Source organism: Hyla sarda, chromosome 3 (genome assembly GCF_029499605.1).
Source record: "Hyla sarda isolate aHylSar1 chromosome 3, aHylSar1.hap1, whole genome shotgun sequence".
NCBI lineage: Eukaryota > Metazoa > Chordata > Amphibia > Anura > Hylidae > Hyla > Hyla sarda.
In genome coordinates, this window is record NC_079191.1 from 237,706,335 (window position 1) to 237,725,789 (window position 19,455).

Consider the following 19,455-nt stretch of genomic DNA (forward strand, 5'->3'; position numbering starts at 1 on the left):
CCAGCATAAATAGTTCGGACCGCCTATGAAAAACATTTCATTTCAGGTACTTGTATTTGAAAACATGTTTAATTTCACATAATAAATCAGTTTATACCTATTTATATTCATGGTAAAACCCCTTTAATTGGTGGATATAATCTTCTAACAATGAAAAGACACACAAGTGGAAAATAGCCTTTTACACCAGGAGCAGATACTATGAATACCTCATAATGCCCTTTGGACTCTGTAATGTCCTGGACAGTTTTAGGAATGATGTCTTACGTGATATGCTTCAGAAATGTGTAGTAGTATATCTGGATGACATCCTAATTTACTCACCATCTGGAAAGTCCACAAAGCGGATGTCACCAGGGTACAAGAGAATGGCAATGTACTGCAAACTGTACTACTAGCATTCAGCCCTTTTGGTAGCTCTAGGCAGTTTTGAACAGGAAAACACCACAAGCCTTGAGCTGTGTAAGGCCTGATGGCAGTCCTGTCCTGCCTATATACCTTTGTCCTTGTTCATGAGAAATGGAAAGTCGTCCAGCTCACCACCGCCGCCTCAGTGCATGGACTCGTGCGGACACCACGAGGACGGATAAATGGAAAATAGAAGAATGTCCAGCACAAAAGCACGATGCAAGATGATAATTTATTGTGAATTCACACAGCAAATCGCAACACGGATCATGGAGTAGGGTGACGCGTTTCAGCAACCTTAGTCGCCTTAGTCATACCAAGGTATACTCGGATCCATCTGGCCCTTATAATGGCCAGCACCGCCCTCCCCCACCAGGTGAAAACACCTGAGTGGACCAGGGTGGCGCATATCCATACACAAGGACCAGATTAACGCTTGTGTTCACACTAGACAAAGAAGAACACAATAAACAAGGTTGATCACAAATAAAAACTAACTGTGAGAAATCACAGACAGACAAAAATACAATTAATATTCCTAGGGATAAAGAATGACAAACTTGTGTAAAAAACATAGTAATAAATCAATGACTTAAAATTACACAGTAATATACATTGTCAGTCACACCCTTTATGTGTTCAAGTTTATCAATGGTGGACACAGTATAGAACCAATACCAGCATTAATGAAACATTATGCCAAGTCACCAAATACTTATAAATGATGTTAGTGTATTAGAAAAGAGGAGGGACTTGACACAAATAGGCTGGTAAGAATACTAAAAATTGTATGAATTAATTAAAAACTAATCCCGTGGATTTGGCCCACATCCGAAAAAGATAAATAAAGAAAAGTTCATAAGCTGATATTAATCTAAATGTAGATAGTAACAATCGGTATGAACGGGTGTGGGACAATCCATGAAAGAATATTTAGGTTCTACATAATGGAGGAAAAGGCGAGGGCCACTAATCCAAAGTCTGTATATCACAAAACCACATATTATTAGATATGATACATTTATAGTATTAAATTAAAAAACATATGTTGTGGTAGATATAAAACTGAGGAATATACCAACTAAGAGGACGAGAGGACTATTAACTATAGAGAACTAAATTGTTAAGCCTAATATGTAGGGGGAACATCAGAGATTGCTATATTATATAAGGAGCAGTAATGTCCTTATATGTATGGGTTTAGCAAGGGGATAGGAACAGGACATCAAGTAACAAATTCAAAAATAAGATGAACTGTTAATACTTATGCCTTATCATGTATGAATCTAATAGTATAACATGGTGTCCTGCCTTTTGTTCAGACCCCACGGAGACCTAGTATCAAGTTTTAAAATCCAAAAGACCTCGCGGTCAAGTAACTTTTTTCTATGGTCTCCGCCGCGCAAAGGCATAGTGACTTTTTCTATGCCCTGAACATATAGGCTGCGAATTGACCCAGAGTGTTTCTCTGCACAGTGTCGGCTCACCATGGATACGTGCCGGGAGTTGAAATGGGGGATGTCCGACAGGTGCCTACGAATTCTCACTTTCAGGGCACCCGTCGTGCACCCTACATATTGGATGTTACACTCCCGGCACGTGATGAGATATACGACATGGTGCGTGTTGCAATTGACAAATTGTGTCATATTAAATTGCTCACCATTGGATGCTGACACAAAGCTTGTGCTGTTGAACATAACAGAACAGCAGGTGCACCTGCTATGGCCACATCCAAACGAGCCCTGGTGTCGCAACCAATTGGTCTTGTGACTCCTAGTATTTGTCCTTGTTCAGGTCATACTGGGAGCTGTCATTTTACATGGTTATCACAGAGCATTAACTTGACTTGAATACAAATTCACTGTGTTTCTTATATCCATAAGAGAATAAATACTTTTTTATTAAAATAAAATATTTCATTGTTAAGGGGTGAAAATGCCACAATCCACAATCATACAGTCCACTTTTGGTCTCTCGTTGTAAGTTAGGATGTCCTCCATTTTCTGTAGTACCTCACTGCCTTCAATCAGTTGTCTAAAATGTAGAAAACAATTCCATTACTTTTCATTGTCTTGAAACATAAATATACAGTAATGCTGACAAGAGTCTTAAAGATCCGTTTGATGTTCCGTTATTAAAACCCTGAAAATCAGCCGTTAAACGGGCGTTAAAAAATCCCATTATAGTCTATGGGATTTTTACATTATCCGTTTTAACCCATCATAGCCCGTTATTAATAACGGATGTTATTTTGTGACGGGATAATGAAAGGAAGAAATAGTGCGTGCACTATTTCTCCCATTACTATCTTCCGTCAGAAAATAACGTCCGTTATTAATGAGCAGATTTTCCAGTGGCAGGCATGGAGGCCTTCAGAGGGCCCCCGGCACCCTGGGGTGATCAGCACCCCAGGGTGCCGATTAGACAGATGACAGGAGTCGCTCCTTTTACAAACCTCTTAAATTTATAAGGCACTTATGAGGTTAATGACCAACATTGCTTTCAGCAGCCTTCATTCCCGATATATAAAGTTTGCTTCATAGCCATACTACACAATGCACATGTACAGTGCTGTGTGGTTAGGCACAGGTGGCCCGCGCCTTTCATGTATGTCATGTCATCTAGGAGCAAATTCAAGAGAATGGCAACCTGTTAAAGCATACGTGCTGTTTCAGGTAACTTATCAGCATTAGCTGTAGCAAGTGTATATGAAGGGAAGCACTATTTCTGACCATTACATTACCTGTGTATGGTATTTTTCACCAGATTTCTGTGGGCTTCATTTCTAATTTTCAGTTGTCCTTGAGATAGTAGGTGAATAGAAGTCATAGCTGCACACATACAAAAGAGGTTCCTGCCCTTCTATATATTTATAGCACACCCTACAAAGCAGCAGCATGGAGGGCATTATAGAGCAGTAGATAATAGGCAAAAATGTGAATACATCCTTGGGATGATAGCAAATACAGTTAGCTTATGTAGACTTTTTACAGTCTCTCTTTCTAAATACAAGCCTCCCTCCTCCCATTGTATGTGTGCTCAGCCACACTGGAGGGTACCTGGGAGGAGGCTATGAGTCGGCCTAATTCCTTGGTGTTGGTATGCGGGCTCTGGTATGTCCTTCATATGTCATTTTATACATCTACCACAGTAGTGCACCTAAATTCCTGTATTGTATTATTCCAATTGTTACACATCCACACCGTCTATCTGGTGTAGGATTCTATTGTGGCACTTGTAGTCCGCTGCAGGCATCCTCCATTGTATGCATTTTTATGCTGGGGATCTCCCCTAGCAACAGACTACAAGGGCAGGATCTGCTCCCCCAGTATAAATGCACAGCTGCATTTGGGGTTGAGCACCTCCTGCCATTTGAGACCATGTCTTTGTTGTTGTTCAAGCTGAAGTTAATTAAAGTTTGGGGGGAGCTTGATGATGGGAGAAATAAGCAATTTTCTCTAATAAGATATAATACAATGCGAATTATATTAAATTGCACAAAGTCTGTTTTAGAGTTCTCTGTACCTGCAATCTCTGTACGTTTAGTACTGGCAGTGCAAGGTACTGCAGCTTTTTCTTGTTTACTTGAATGTGTGAGCACCCTTTCAAACAGCCAATTGGTGGGGATGTTGTGTGTTCAACCCCTGCTGATCTAATATTGTCTTCCTAAGCTGTTAATTTTATATGGATGAATAACTCTTTTTTATGCTATTAACACCTTTGTGCTGAAATTGTATTTATTGCTTGTTTACTAATTGCAAATATTTAAGGGAATCTGTCAGCGCCATACCAGTTAAAAAAAAAAATAAAAAAAAATAAAAAAAAAAAATATATATATATATATATATATATATATATATATATATATATATATATTCCAAACTAGAACAAGATAACACAAAATTAAAATATGGTCACTTTGTATATGGTATACACATATATAAATAATCTTTATTGATGCATAGTACATACATTAAAAAAAACTTTCAAAAAGGAAGAATCAGCACAAAAAGCAGCTAAACCGGAACCGACAAAAAAGTACTAAGTGCACAACCATTCGAAATAGTGATAGCAATATACATTGGCTACAGAGAAAAACACACAGGTAATGGATTATGATCTATGAGAAAAGCACTATGAACTGAATTACCACTAAACACAAATCCTAATGCAAAGTAAAAATACCAGGCACATGCTAGACTGAGACTACCATTATGCAACAGGGATGTATTATGTAGTGGTTAAACATCTCTGGACCATGGCAAACAACTAAAGTAGCAGAATAATTAATGTGCGTGCCAGGATGCCATCCTTTACACGTGTTTCGCTCCCATGATGACTGAACCCCTAATGTTCTAGATATTTATGTAGTACGTGGCAATTAAGCTAATATTACTTTTCTCATAGCTTAATATCCATTACCTATGTGTTTTTCTCGGTTGCCATGTACTGCCATCATCATTTGATGTTTACATGTTGAGAATGGTCATGCACTTAGCACTTTTTTGTGGATTCCGGTATAACTGCCTTTTGTGCTGATTCCTCCCTTTTTTAAGTTTTTAATGTATGCATTAATGTAGTAAATTTAGTAGCCGTATTAGTCCAGTGATGCAGATGCAAATCAAAAAATGTTGCAGTATCTTGTAATACCTTTTTTATTGGACTAACAGCATTTTTGTCACGATTCGGCTTCCAGGTAGTGGATCCTCTGTGTCAGCGAGGGATTGGCGTGGACCGTGCTAGTGGACCGGTTCTAAGAGGCTACTGGTGTTCACCAGAGCCCGCCGCAAAGCGGGATGGTCTTGCTGCGGCAGTAGCAACCAGGTCGTATCCACTAGCAACGGCTCTACCTCGCTGACTGCTGAGAAGGCGTGGGACAGAAGGACTAGGCAGAGGCAAGGTCAGACGTAGCAGAAGGTCGGGGGCAGGCGGCAAGGTTCGTAGTCAAGATGGATAGCAAGGGTTCAGGTAACACAGGCTTTGGACACAACTAAACGCTTTCACTGGCACAAGGCAACAAGATCCGGCAGGGGAGTGCAGGGGCAGTGATCAGATATAGTCTGGGAGCAGGTGGGAGCCAATTAAGCTAATTGGGCCAGGCACCAATCATTGGTGCACTGGCCCTTTAAGTCTCAGAGAGCTGGCGCGCGCGCGCCCTAGAGAGCGGAGCCGCGCGCGCCAGCACATGACAGCAGGGGACCGGGACGGGTAAGTGACCTGGGATGCGATTCGCGAGCGGGCGCGTCCCGCTGTGCGAATCGCATCCCCGACGGCCATGACAGTGCAGCGCTCCCGGTCAGCGGGACCGACCGGGGCGCTGCGGGGAGAGAGACGCCGTGAGCGCTCCGGGGAGGAGCGGGGACCCGGAGCGCTAGGCGTAACAATTTTGTAGAGAAGCTTTCGGGATTCCTTCCTTTATCAAGTCCAAAGCAAATCTAAGCTCACAAGCAGAAGACACAGGTTACATCTCACAAATATGCAGGGGTTAATACAATAGATGTGGAGAATTCACACTAAGATGGGCCATAAATTGTCCTGCTAAAGGAACATAGACTGAATAGATAAGGATGAGAAAAAGGGGGAGAGAGGGGGGGAGCAGGGGAGAGACTGATAATTAACCCCTTAAGGATGCAGCCCTTTTTCACCTTAAAGGAGAACTCCAGAGTATGAAAATTGTCGCCCATACTGCCGGCAGAAAAAAATAAAGATGTACATACCTTCCTCCGCTCCCCCGAAGCCTCTGGTAACTGGCTCTGGTCTCCGCCGTGATCCTCTTCCTGGTTGCTGGTGGTCGGATGAGTCATACTGCGCTCAGCCAATCACCAGCCACAGCAAAGTCCAACTCGGCCGGCGATAGGCTGAGTGGTAGTGTGAGAACGCTTAAGGACACAAAATTCTTCACTACACCGGCACCTGCTGCCGGGGCCGAAAACATCACACTGCCTCTCAGCCTATCCCGGCCGAGTCGGGACTTCACTGCGGCTGGTGATTGGCTGAGCGCAGTAAGACTCTCCGACCATCGGAAACCAGGAAGAGGATCACGGTGGAGACTGGAGCCGGTTACCGGAGGCCCCAGGGGAGCGGAGGAAGGTATGTACATCTTTATTTTTTTTACTGCCGGCAGTATGGGCGATAGTTTTAATACTCTGGAGTTCTCCTTTAAGGACTAAGCCCTTTTTCGCAATTCTGACCACCGTCACTTTACGCATTAATAACTCTAAAACGCTTTTACCGAATATTCTGATTCTGAGACTGTTTTTTCGTGACATATTCTACTTTATTTTGGTGGTAAATGTTCGTCATTACTTGCATCCTTTTTTGGTGAAAAATCCCCAAATTTCATGAAATTTTTTTAAATTTAGCATTTTTCTAACTTTAAAGCTCTATGCTTGTAAGGAAAATGGATATTCCAAATACATTTTATTTTTATTCACAAATACAATATGTCCACTTTATGTTGGCATCATAAAATGGACATATTTTTACTTTTTGAAAAAATTTGAAGGCTTCAAAGCAGAGCAGCAATTTTCAAAAATTTCATGAAAATTGCAAAATCTGAAGGAACAGATGTTACAGAACTACAACTCCCAGCATGCCTGGGCAGTCTAGGCATGCTGAGAGTTGTAGTTTGGCAACATCTGGAGGGCTACCGTTTGGGCACCACTATAACAGTGGTCTCCAAACTGTGACCCTCCAGATGTTGCAGATGTCCCCACGCCATCTTCAGGTAAGGTACCGTTCTCCATCTTCTCCCCGACATCCAGGGGTGGGCAGAACGGGGGGTTGCCATGGCAACCCACTGTCCTGCGCTGCCATTGGTCAGAATCAGTTATGACCAATGGCAGGGGATAGGAGGAGATAGCAGCACTGCGACCTCCCTCCTATCCCTCAGGATGATCGGGGCTGTCACTGACAGCTCCGATCATCCCTATTTTCCGGGTGATCGGGTCACCAGAGACCCGATCAGCCCCGGAATAGAAGAAAATCGCATGTCTGAATTTTCTGCGATCACCGACATGGCCCCCTCAGCGATGTGCCGGGATGCCTGCTGAATAATTTCAGCAGGCATCCCGGTCCGGTCCCCGCCGCTAGCCGGGCATATGCACACGCCCCACGTCCTTAAGGACTCAGGATGCAGGGCGTATCCATACGCCCGGCGTCCTGAAGAGGTTAAGCAGGAGAAAGTGAGATGCAAAAGAGAATCCAGTACAGGTTATAAGAGAATCCAGGACAGGTTATAAGAGAATCCAGGACAGGTTATAAGAGAATCCAGTACAGGTTATAAAAGAGAATCCAGTACAGGTTATGAAAGAGAATCCAGTACAGGTTATGAAAGAGAATCCAGTACAGGTTATAAGAGATTTTGATAATGAGATAAGCTCAAATGCACATTGAGTCCCCTGTTTTTCGAGTCAAAAAACAGTATCATTTTGGCTTCAAATGTCTTTCTCTCTTGTGTGTTTTTGATGTTCCCTCTCAGTATCTTGATTGTAAGGTCATGTATGGAGTGGCCTGTTTGGGTAAAATGGTGTCCAACTGGGGTGCAGTAGTCATTTTCTTTATGGCGGTTGATGGAATGTCTGTGTAAATTCATCCTTTCGTTGAGTTTCCGGCTGGTTTCACCAATGTAGCATCCCATGTTTCACTTGGTGCATTGTATCATGTAGACCACATTTGGGGATGTGCAGGAGTATAGTCCCCTAATGGTATATGTCTTGTTGTTGTGGTTGGCTTCCATCTTGGTGCAGATATGTTCGCACAGTTTACAGCGAGATTTGGTGCAGGGTTTGGTTCCATTGTCTGTGTCTGTTCTTTCTGTAGGTAATTTTCGGCTGACCAGCTTTTGTTTTAAATTGTGTGGTTGTCTGAAGGCCAAGATGGGAGGTTCAGGGAAGTTTTCTTTTAGCATGTCATCTTCCGCCAATATCGGCTGCAGGTCCTTGATAATTTTGCGTAATTCTTCAAGGGATGGATTGTATGTGGCTACCAGTGGTACGCGTGGTGATGGCGGAAGAGGACATGCTAAAATAAATCTTCCCTGAACCTCCCATCTTGGGCTTCAGACAACCACACAATTTAAAACAAAAGCTGGTCAGCCGAAAATTACCTACAGAAAGAACAGACACAGACAATGGGACCAAACCTCGCTGTAAACTCTGCCAACATATCTGCACCAAGATGGAAGCCAACCACAACAACAAAACATATAACATTAGGGGACTATACTCCTGCACATCCCCAAATGTGGTCTACATGATACAATGCACCAAGCGTGACATGGGATGCTACATTGGTGAAACCGGCCGGAAACTCAACAAAAGGATAAATCTACACAGACATTCCATCAACCTCCATAAAGAAAATGACTACTGCACCCCAGTTGGACACCATTTTACCCAAACAGGCCACTCCATACATGACCTTACAATCAGGATACTGAGAGGGAACTTCAAAAACACACGAGAGAGAGACATTTGAAGCCAAAATGATACTGGTTTTTTTTTATTCGAAAAACAGGGATTTGAGCTTCTTATCTCATTATCAAAATTTCTTAGAACCTGTACTGGATTCTCTTATAACCTGTACTGGATTCTCTTATAACCTGTACTGGATTCTCTTATAACCTGTACTGGATTCTCTTTTGCATCTCACTTTGTCCTGCTTAATTATCAGTCTCTCCCCTGCTCCCCCCTCCCTCCCCCTTTTTCTCATCCTTATCTATTCAGTCTGTGTTCCTTTAGCAGGACAATTTATGGCCCATCTTAGTGTGAATTCTCCACATCTATTGTATTAACCCCTGCACATTTGTGAGATGTAACCTGTGTCTTCTGCTTGTGAGCTTAGATTTGCTTTGGACTTGATAAAGGGAGGAATCCCGAAAGCTTGTCTCTACAAAATGCTGTTAGTCCAATAAAAAAGGTATTACAAGATACTGCAACATTTTTTGATTTGCATCTGCACTATGCATCAAAAAAGATTAGAGATGTTTAACCCCTTAAGGACCAGGCCATTTTACACCTTAAGGACCGGAGTGTTTTTTGCAAATCTGACCACTGTCACTTTAAACATTAATAACTCTGGAATGCTTTTAGTTATCATTCTGATTCCGAGATAATTTTTTCATGACATATTCTACTTTAACTTAGTGGTAAAATTTTATGGTAACTTGCATCCTTTCTTGGTGAAAAATCCCAAAATTTTATGAAAAAAATGAAAATTTTGCATTTTTCTAACTTTGAAGCTTTCTGCTTGTAAGGAAAATGGATATTCCAAATATATTTTTTTTGGGTTCACATATACAATATGTCTACTTTATGTTTGCATCATAAAATTTATGAGTTTTTACTTTTGGAAGACACCAGAGGGCTTCAAAGTTCAGCAGCAATTTTGAAATTTTTCACAAAATTTTCAAACTCACTATTTTTCAGGGACCAGTTCAGTTTTGAAGTGGATTTGAAGGGTCTTCATATTAGAAATACCCCATAAAAGACCCCATTATAAAAACTACACCCCCCAAAGTATTCAAAATGACATTCAGTAAGTGTATTAACCCTTTAGGTGTTTCACAGGAATAGCAGCAAAGTGAAGGAGAAAATTCAAAATCTTAATTTTTTACACTCGCATGTTCTTGTAGACCCAATTTTTGAATTTTTGCAAGGGGTAAAAAGGAGAAAATTTTTACTTGTATTTGAAACCCAATTTCTCTCGAGTAAGCACATACCTCATATGTCTATGTTAATTGTTCAGTGGGCGCAGTAGAGGGCTCAGAAAGGAAGGAGCGACAAATGGTTTTTGGGGGGCATGTCACGTTTAGGAAGCCCCTATGGTGCCAGGACAGCAAAAAAAAACACATGGCATACCATTTTGGAAACTAGACCCCTCAGGGAACGTAACAAGGGGTAAAGTGAACCTTAATACCCCACAGGTGATTCGCGACTTTTGCATATGTAAAAAAATATATATTTTTTACCTAAAATGCTTGGTTTCCCAAAAATTTTACATTTTTAAAAAGGCTAATAGCAGAAAATACCCCCCAAAATTTGAAGCCCAATTTCTCCTGATACAGAAAACACCCCATATGGGGGTGAAAAGTGCTCTGCTGGCGCACTACAGGTCTCAGAAGAGAAGGAGTCACATTTGGCTTTTTGAAAGCAAATTTTGCTCTGGAGGCATGCCGCATTTAGGAAGCCCCTATGGTGCCAGGACAGCAAAAAAAAAAAAACACATGGCATACCATTTTGGAAACTAGACCCCTCGGGGAACGTAACAAGGAGTAATTTGAACCTTAATACCCTACAGGTGTTTTACGACTTTTGCATATGTAAAAAAATATATATTTTTTTTACCTAAAATGCTTGTTTTCCCAAAAATTTTACATTTTTAAAAAGGGTAATAGCAGAAAATACCCCCCATAATTTGTAACACAATTTCACCCGAGTACGGCGATACCCCATATGTGACCCTAAACTGTTGCCTTGAAATACGACAGGGCTCCAAAGTGAGAGCGCCATGCGCATTTGAGGCCTGAATTAGGGACTTGCATAGGGGTGGACATAGGGGTATTCTACGCCAGTGATTCCCAAACAGGGTGCCTCCAGCTGTTGTAAACTCCCAGCATGCCTAGACAGTCAACGGCTATCTGGCAATACTGGGAGTAGTTGTTTTGCAACAGCTGGAGGCTCCGTTTTGGAAACAGTGGCGTACCAGACGTTTTTCATTTTTATTGGGGAGGGGAGGGGGGTTGTATAGGGGTATGTGTATATGTAGTGTTTTTTTACTTTTTATTTTATTGTGTGTTAGTGTAGTGTTTTTAGGGTACAGTCGCACGGGCGGGGGTTCACAGTAGTTCCTCGCTGGCAGTTTGAGCTGCGGCAGAAAATTTGCCGCACCTCAAACTTGCAGCCGGATACTTACTGTAATCCTCCGCCCATGTGAGTGTACCCTGTACATTCACATTGGGGGGGGGGGGGGGGGGGGGAGAACATCCAGCTGTTGCAAAACTACAACTCCCAGCATGTACGGTCTATCAGTGCATGCTGGGAGTTGTCGTTTTGCAACAGCTGGAGGCACACTGGTTGTGAAACACCGAGTTTGGTAACAAACTCAGTGTTTTGCAACCAGTGTGCCTTCAGCTGTTGCAAAAGCTACAACCCCCAGCATGTACGGACAGCGGATGGGCATGCTGGGTCTTGTAGTTATGCAACAGCTGGAGGCATACTACTTTGGCTGGGGATGCTGGGGATTGTAGTTATGCAACAGCTGGAGACACACTGGTTTGCTACTTAACTCAGTGTGCCTTCAGCTGTTGCAAAACTACAACTCTCAGCAGTCAGACAGCAAACGGGTATGCTGGGAGTTGTAGTTATGCAACCACCAGATGCACCACTACAACTCCCAGCATGCACTTTAGCTGATTGTGCAAGCTGGGAGTTGTAGTTACACAACAGCTGAAGGTACACTTTTCCATAGAAAGAATGTGCCTCCAGCTGTTGCAAAACTACACGTCCCAGCATGCCCATAAGGGAATGCTGGGAGTTGTGGTGGTCTGCCTCCTGCTGTTGCATAACTACAGCTCCCAGCATGCCCTTTTTGCATGCTGGGAGCTGTTGCTAAGCAACAACAGGAGGCTGTCACTCACCTCCAACGATCCAGCCGCATCAGGTCAGTCCCTCGTCGTTGCCGCCGCTGCTCCTGGGGCCCCGATCCCAACAGGGACGCCGGGGATCGGGGTCCCCAGCACCCGGGGTGCACGTCCCGCACCCGCTCATGTCCTCCGGAAGAGGGACGGAGCGGGTTGCGGGAGTGACACCCGCAGCAGGCGCTCTGATTGGTCGGCCGGTAATCCAGCCGCCGAATCAGGGCGATCGTGAGGTGGCACCAGTGCCACCTCACCCCTACTGGCTATGGCTGTTCGGGGCCGTCTCTGACGGCCCCAATCAGCCGATAATTCCGGGTCACCGGGTCACTGGAGACCAGATTGACCCGGAATCCGCCGCAGATCGCTGGACTGAATTGTCCAGCGATCTGCGGCCATCGCCGACATGGGGGGTCATCATGACCCCCCGGGCGATATGCCCCAATGCCTGCTGAATGATTTCAGCAGGCATCGGGCACCGGCTCCGCTCCAGATGGTTGCGGGGGGCCGGTAAAATACATGACGTTCTCATACGTCATGTGTCCTTAAGGACTCGGAAATGGAGACGTATGAGAACGTCATGTGTCCTTAAGGGGTTAAACCATACACCAAGTGACTCAGTTTTTCTTTTGTGTGTCATTTAGCTCCATACAAGCAGATAAGTACTAGGGATCGGTCCTGTCAACCTAACCTGATCAGCTTTTATGAGGAGGGGAGCTCCAGACTGGACCTGGGGGAAATCGCTGGATGTCGTATATCTGAATTTGTGGTGGTTATTAATGGTACTTATTCTGATTGGGTGACTGTTACTAGTGGGGTACCACAGGGGTCAGTCTTGGGTCCTGTCCTATTTAATATATTTATTAATGACCTAGTAGAGGAGTTGAATAGTAAAGAAGCAATCTTTGCAGATGATACTAAACTCTGTAAAGTGGAAAACACTATAGAGGACAGTGCACTGTTACAAATGGATCTGGAAAGGTTGGAGGTTTGGGCTGAGAAGTGGCAGATGAGGTTCAACACAGATAAATGTAAGGTTATGCACATGGGGAAGAAAAATCCGGGCTGGGATTATGTATTAAATGGGAGAACACTTGGGACGACTGACGTGGAAAAGGACTTAGGAGTCTTAGTTAACAGTAAATTTAGCTGCAGTGACCAGTGTCGGGCAGCTGCTGCCAAGGCAAATAAAATCATGAGGGGCATCAATAGGGGCATAGATGCCCACAACAAGGAAATAATTCAACCGCTGTACAAATCACTAGTCAGACCACACATAGAATACTGTGTACAGTACTGGGCACCAGTGTACAAGAAAGATATAGTGGAGCTGGAGAGGGTTCAAAGACGGGCAACCATAGTAATACGGGGAATGGGAGGACTACAGTACCCAGAAAGATCATCAGAATTGGGGTATTTAGTTTAGAAAAAAGAAGGCTTAGGGGAGACCTAATAGCTATGTATAAATATATCAGGGGACAGTACAGAGATCTCTCCCATGATCTATTTATACCCAGGACTGTATCTATAACAAGGGGGCATCCTCTACATCTAGAGGAAAGAAGGTTTCTACACCAGCACAGACGGGGGTTCTTTACTGTAAGAGCAGTGAGACTGAGGAATTCTCTGCCAGAGGAGGTGGTCATGGTGAACTCTGTAAAAGAGTTCAAAAAGGGGTCTGGATGCATTTTTGGAGAATAACAACATCGCTGGTTATGTATACTAGATCTATAGGGACAGAACGTTGACCCAGGGATTTATTCTGACTGCCATATTTGGAGTCAGGAAATAATTTTTACCTCTAGTATGAGGGTTTTTGCCTTCCTCTGGATCAACTCAGTAGGGGCTCATTAGGCTAAGTCTCCACTTTTTTTTTTTTTTGCAAAACGCTAAGAAAAACGCCAATTCTGCCGCATGGCATCTTTTTTGGTCAAAAAACCCTGCGGCCAGATGTTAGCTGTAAGTCAATGAGAAATCGCAAATTTCGAATTCCACTTTGTGTTTTTTCACTTTGGCGTTTTTTTAATCCTTTTGGCATTTTTTCACTTTTTCTGCGTTTTTTTCCGCTATTTGGCATTTTGAAAAAAACTGTAGTTCCCTCAAACTGGCGTTTTTTGTCAAAATTGTGGCGTTTTGCTCCAATAGAAGTCTATGGGAGTGAGAAAACGCCAAGAAAAACGCTATGACGATTTTAACTTTGGTGTTTTTGCAGGCGGTTTTTAATCTTTTTTGGACTTTAGCGATCCAAAAAAGTGATGTAGTTAGCTGTTTTTAATAAAATTTCGTAGGGTACCATTAAAATTTTTTTACAGTAGTGAAGGAAAAAATTGTATCTAACGAAATGTATATTATTGAAAAAAAATATATATTACTTTTTAAACAGGGATCAATTTATGTGTGCGGGGAAATAAAAAGTAGCCGACAATTATAAAAATGTATTGTGTGTGTGTTTTTCACTTTTTTGCTTTATTTTTTACATTTTTTTAAGTTAGTACTACTACTCCCAGCATGGAACACACTGTTCCATGATGGGAGTAGTACTACCTGTACTGATAGACAGATCGCCTGCTGCGATCTTTCTGTATAATATATAGATGCGGTGGCCGCTCTCCTATGGTCCCCTGCCCTGACGTATATTTACACTTTTTCATATTTCACGCAGGGCTGTGATTGGCCAGATGGTTCCAGTCAATCACAGCTCTCTGTGAGAAATAGGAACATGTGTATATATACGGCCGTGCAGGGGACCATAGGAGAGCGGCCGCTGCATCTATACATTATACAGGAGCATCACAGCGGCTTTCAGAAGTGATACCCGCTGTGATCTTTCCATAACTGCAGGTAATACTACTCCCAACATGGAGTACACTCTGCCTCATGCTGGGAGCTGTAGTACCTGCATTAATAGACAGATCGAAGCGGGTGTCAGAAGTTACACTCACTGCGATCTGTCTATTAATACAGGTGCTACAGCTCCCAGCATGGAGCAGAGTGTGCTCCATGTTGGGAGTAGTATTGCCTGCTTAAGGACACATCACAGTGGATGTCACTACTGACACCCTCTGTGATCGTCCTGTCTATAGCAGAGATGGAGCGGCTGTATACATCGCTCACATCCCTGCTCTGCACTATACTCCGGGCTGACCACTCATTCATTCATCTTTTCCTCAGAGCTGTGATTGGCTGCAACCATCCGGCCAATCACAGCTCTGGGTGGGAAATAGGAATTTCTGTTGACATCAGTGGCCGGAGTATAGTGCAGAGAGGTGAGCGATGTATAGACCCGCTCGCTTCTCTGCTATATTATGGACGATCGCATCGGGTGTCAGAACTGACACCCGGGGCGATATGTCTATAGTACAGGTACTATCACTCCCAGCATGGAACAGTCTGTTCCATGCTGGGAGTAGTAGTACTACATAAAAAATGTTAAAAATGGATTTAAAAAAAAAAGTGAAACACACACTTTATTAAAAAATAATAAAAATTGGGTTATAAAATATATACATTGCGTTTAATAAAAAAATTTCCATCACTGCTGCATCCTTTTTTTTTTTTGGTACCCAAGAAATTTTGGGTACCAAAAAAAAAACAAAAAAAACCGCTAAGGTGCAATTTCCACACAAATGAAAAAAACGCCGGAAAAAAACGCAAGAAAAAACGCATGATGACGTCACTTGCACTGGCGATTTTTCAGGCGTTTTTTTAATCCCTAAAAACGCAGTGCAAGAAAACAAGTGGAGACTTAGCCTTAGGGTTATAGGTTGAACTTGATGGACTCTGGTCTTTTTTCAACCTTATGAACTATGTAACTATGTAGGGGGATAAAATTATCCATACCTTTTAGTTTTTGTGATCGCTGTTGGTAAAGTTATAAGGGGAGGGTTACACGTAGCATATTTTCTTACCCATTGAAGTCAATGGGAAGCAAGATCAGCTGCGTATTTTAACTACCAGTTGAATTCAATAAGTAGGAAAATGTGCAGCAGCAAATAAGCAGCAAATTCCGCTTTGTGTGACCCTATTCTTATATGGGTACTCTGCCCCTAAACATCTTATTCCCTATCCAAAGAATAGGGGATAAGATGTCTAATCGCAGAGGTTTGGCCGCTGGAAACCCCCCCCCCCCCCCCCCCCCCCCGCACGCTCTCTGGCGCAGCACCCCAGCCATCCAGTGCACAGAGCAATCCCCTTTGGATAGGTGATAAGATGACTGTAGCAGAGTACCCCTTTAAATTAATCTGCCTGATGTACTAAAATGCCTTCATTCCAAACTGCCAGCACACAGAGGTAGCCCAGGCTGTGATCACATGGAATGTTCACAATTTCGCACAAATGTAGTGAACCCCTAATAAAAGAGCAGCATCCTGGACACACAGACCTCACTTCCAGCATAACAATTTAATGGAAAAAAAACACACCTACATAAAAGTCTAAAACAGAAGTTGGCTACAAACTAAATATCATGGGGTCCGGAAATGAATAAAGACTGCAGACTCAAACTTACAGCAACCTTTTTCCTCACTAAGGGTAACCACTAAGGGTAACCACCAGCACATAATGGGAAAAAAAAAAAAAAAAAACTTAAAGGGATACTCCGCCCCTAGACCTCTTATCCCCCAGGACTCCGCGATCTCGCTGCGGCACCCCAGACATCCTGTGCACGGAGCGCAGTGTACTTACCCAAATGCCACATGCTTTCTATCCATGTATGGAGTAGCCTGTAGAGTGATATAGAACTGGGAGCCATTTGAATGTCGTCCCTTATTGGCCATACCAAGAATACCGCGCTTATTGTGAGGAACTGCATAATTTTCATCTGTAAAATAATTTCAGTGGGTGAAATGTTGGAGCACACAAAAAGTTTTGTAAATTTTATATATTTAAAGTGGTACTCTGCTGCTCAGTGTTTGGAACAATCTGCTCTGAAAGCTGGAGGCGGGAGCTTGTGACATCATAGCCCCGCCCCTCATGGCATCATCCCCGCCCTCTAAATGCAAGTCTATGGACTTGCATTGAGGTGGCGGGGCGTGACTTTATGAGGGGGCAGGGCTATGATGTCACAAGCTCCCGGCGCCGGCTCCAGCGTTCGGAACAGTTTGTTCCAAACGCTGAGCAGCAGAGTACTCTAAAGTTCTTGTCTGGGACATTATAAATAACACATATTGGTGAAAGAATAGTATGAGCTGAAATTTTAAAGGGTGTCGTCCAAGATATATATATCCTGCTAGGGTTATAAAAGAAAATACTGCAAATATATCTGTTGTATTATGTATTTGGTTATTTTATAACCCAGGCTTTCATTTTTTATAAATTTTGGAAAATCCAATTAATAATCTAATGTATTATCTGTAGCAGTTCAGTTCACTCCTTAAAGGGGTATTCCAGGATTTTTTTTTATTTGACTATGCAACAGGGGTTGTAAAGTTTTCGGTTTTCTCACAATTCTTATGTAATTTTCCCGCCAATATTTATTTTAACAGCATACAAAATGACTTGTCTCAGATTTTTCCCAGGTTACAATGTGGCCGAGACCTGACTCACTAGTCAGCTGATGACAGGGAGCCTGTCTGCTTCAATGGGTGGAGGGATCAATCTGCAACTAATGCAACAGCTGTAGGCACCCTGATTGAAAACCACAGGTCTTTTGAATGGATGCAGCTCATTTATATTTCAATGGGTGGGGTGGCTGATGTGTGGGAGGGAGGAAAAATGGAATTATGGGATTTGTAGGCAAAAAGAAAAACTCAAACAGGAAATACAAGTTCACAAAAAGCTAGCCACAGTATTATGGGAATCTCACAGCATAGCCATTTAGCCCCAAGACAAGCGCAGATCCTTCCTAAGCCTGTCCATTACTGTCTGGCAGGTACGTACTAAAATCACCTTCTGGTGGATAACCCCTTTAAGTGTAAATTTAGGTTAACATATCTATGTATACACCAGATCTGAGTGGCATGATGTCCATAGTGTGTCACGTCCCATACCAGCGAATGGAAGATGCAATTATATTATGTCAATAGTGACGCAACATCACTGGAAGCTTAATTATATTCAGGCCTGGTGAGAATTGTAAACCTAGGACAAGAGGAAGATAATGGAAAAGATACACTGACTAGTCATAACATTAAAGGTGCTGTCCAGCAATAGAAAAACAGAGCTAATTTCTTCCAAAAAGAGCACTGCACCTGTCCTCAGGTTCACTTCATTATAATTAAGCTGCAATACCACAAACAATTTGAGCACAGATGTGGTGCTGTTTTAAGAAATCAGTTCTATCTTTCTAATCCTGCACAACTCCTTTAAAACCACGTGAAGTAAATGTAAACATTAAAATAAAACATAATTTGGTAAAGTGGTTGTGGTTAAAAGGAAGCTATACTAACCTACCCTGATCTCCAACTCCTGGTCTCACGCTTCACGATCCCTGCTATATTATTTCAGCAGGAACTACCCAAACCAATATTCAGGAGACATCAAAACAGGAGCAGTGGGGGGGGGGAAGGGGGACAGGGTAGGTTACCATAACTTCTTTTAAAACTTTAACATGCCTTCTAGAAAAAAAAAAAGTGTCCCCATGAATTTAAAAAACACCTTTTGTTAAGGGGTACTTTGGTAGAAAACAATTTGTTTCAAATCAACTGGTTCCAGAAAGTTAAGCAGATTTGTAAATTACTTTATTTAAAAATCTTAATCCTTGCAGTACTTATCAGCTGCTGTATACTACAGAGCGGAAAGAGGTTTGCTATGGGGATTTGCTCCTACTCTGGACAGTTCCTGACACAGACAGAGGTGTCAGCAGAGAGCACTTATGTCAGACAGAAAAGACCTTCACAACTTCCTGTGGAGCATACAGCAGCTGATAAGTACTGGAAGGGCTAAGATTTTTTTAATAAAAGTAATTTACAAATCTGTTTAAATTTCTAGCCCCAGTTGATTTGAAAAAAAAAAAAAAAAAAAAAAAAAAATAAGTTTTTCACCAGAGTACCCCTTTGAAGGTAGAATGTGTTCAAGCTGACAGGCAGTTCTTAAAGTTTTTTCTCCCTAAAATCAGGAAATTGTCTTCTACCTCAAGGAGTTTTTGATCAACACTATACAGTAATAGGCTAAACTGGATGGAAATATATTTTTCAGCCTAAAAAACTATGTAACTATATATAAAACTATCCTGGAACTAGATACTACAGGATATCTTCAAAGGCCTTGTGGACTACATTGATGATGGTTTAGAGCTGTTTGGGCAGAATTACTTACAACATGTTAATGCTATGGCTGATCAGCATGCATTAAATATATTAGAACCTCTGTTATAAGGTTAGGCACTAGGATACATGACAAGCTGTGGCCTACAACTTTTCATTAAAGGGGTTATCCAGGAATGGAAAAAAATGCCCAGATCAGCATAGGAC

General features: G+C 42.5%; 1 protein-coding gene across 2 annotated transcripts in view; it reads right to left on the reverse strand.

The window, feature by feature from the left end:
* Positions 1 to 265: 265 nt before the first annotated feature.
* The window catches only part of PPIL6 (peptidylprolyl isomerase like 6), a 64,342-nt gene continuing 45,152 nt past the window's right edge, over positions 266 to 19,455 (reverse strand). Inside the window, exons 6-7 of one of the 2 annotated variants that reach the window (XM_056566290.1) lie at positions 16,730 to 16,865; positions 266 to 2,445 (exon numbers count right to left, since the gene is read on the reverse strand). In XM_056566290.1, coding sequence (XP_056422265.1) covers positions 2,334 to 2,445; positions 16,730 to 16,865 — 248 coding nt within the window. In that variant the 3' untranslated portion in view covers positions 266 to 2,333. The remainder of the gene's footprint in view (positions 2,446 to 16,729; positions 16,866 to 19,455) is intronic. The other variant, XM_056566289.1, reaches the window with a different exon arrangement.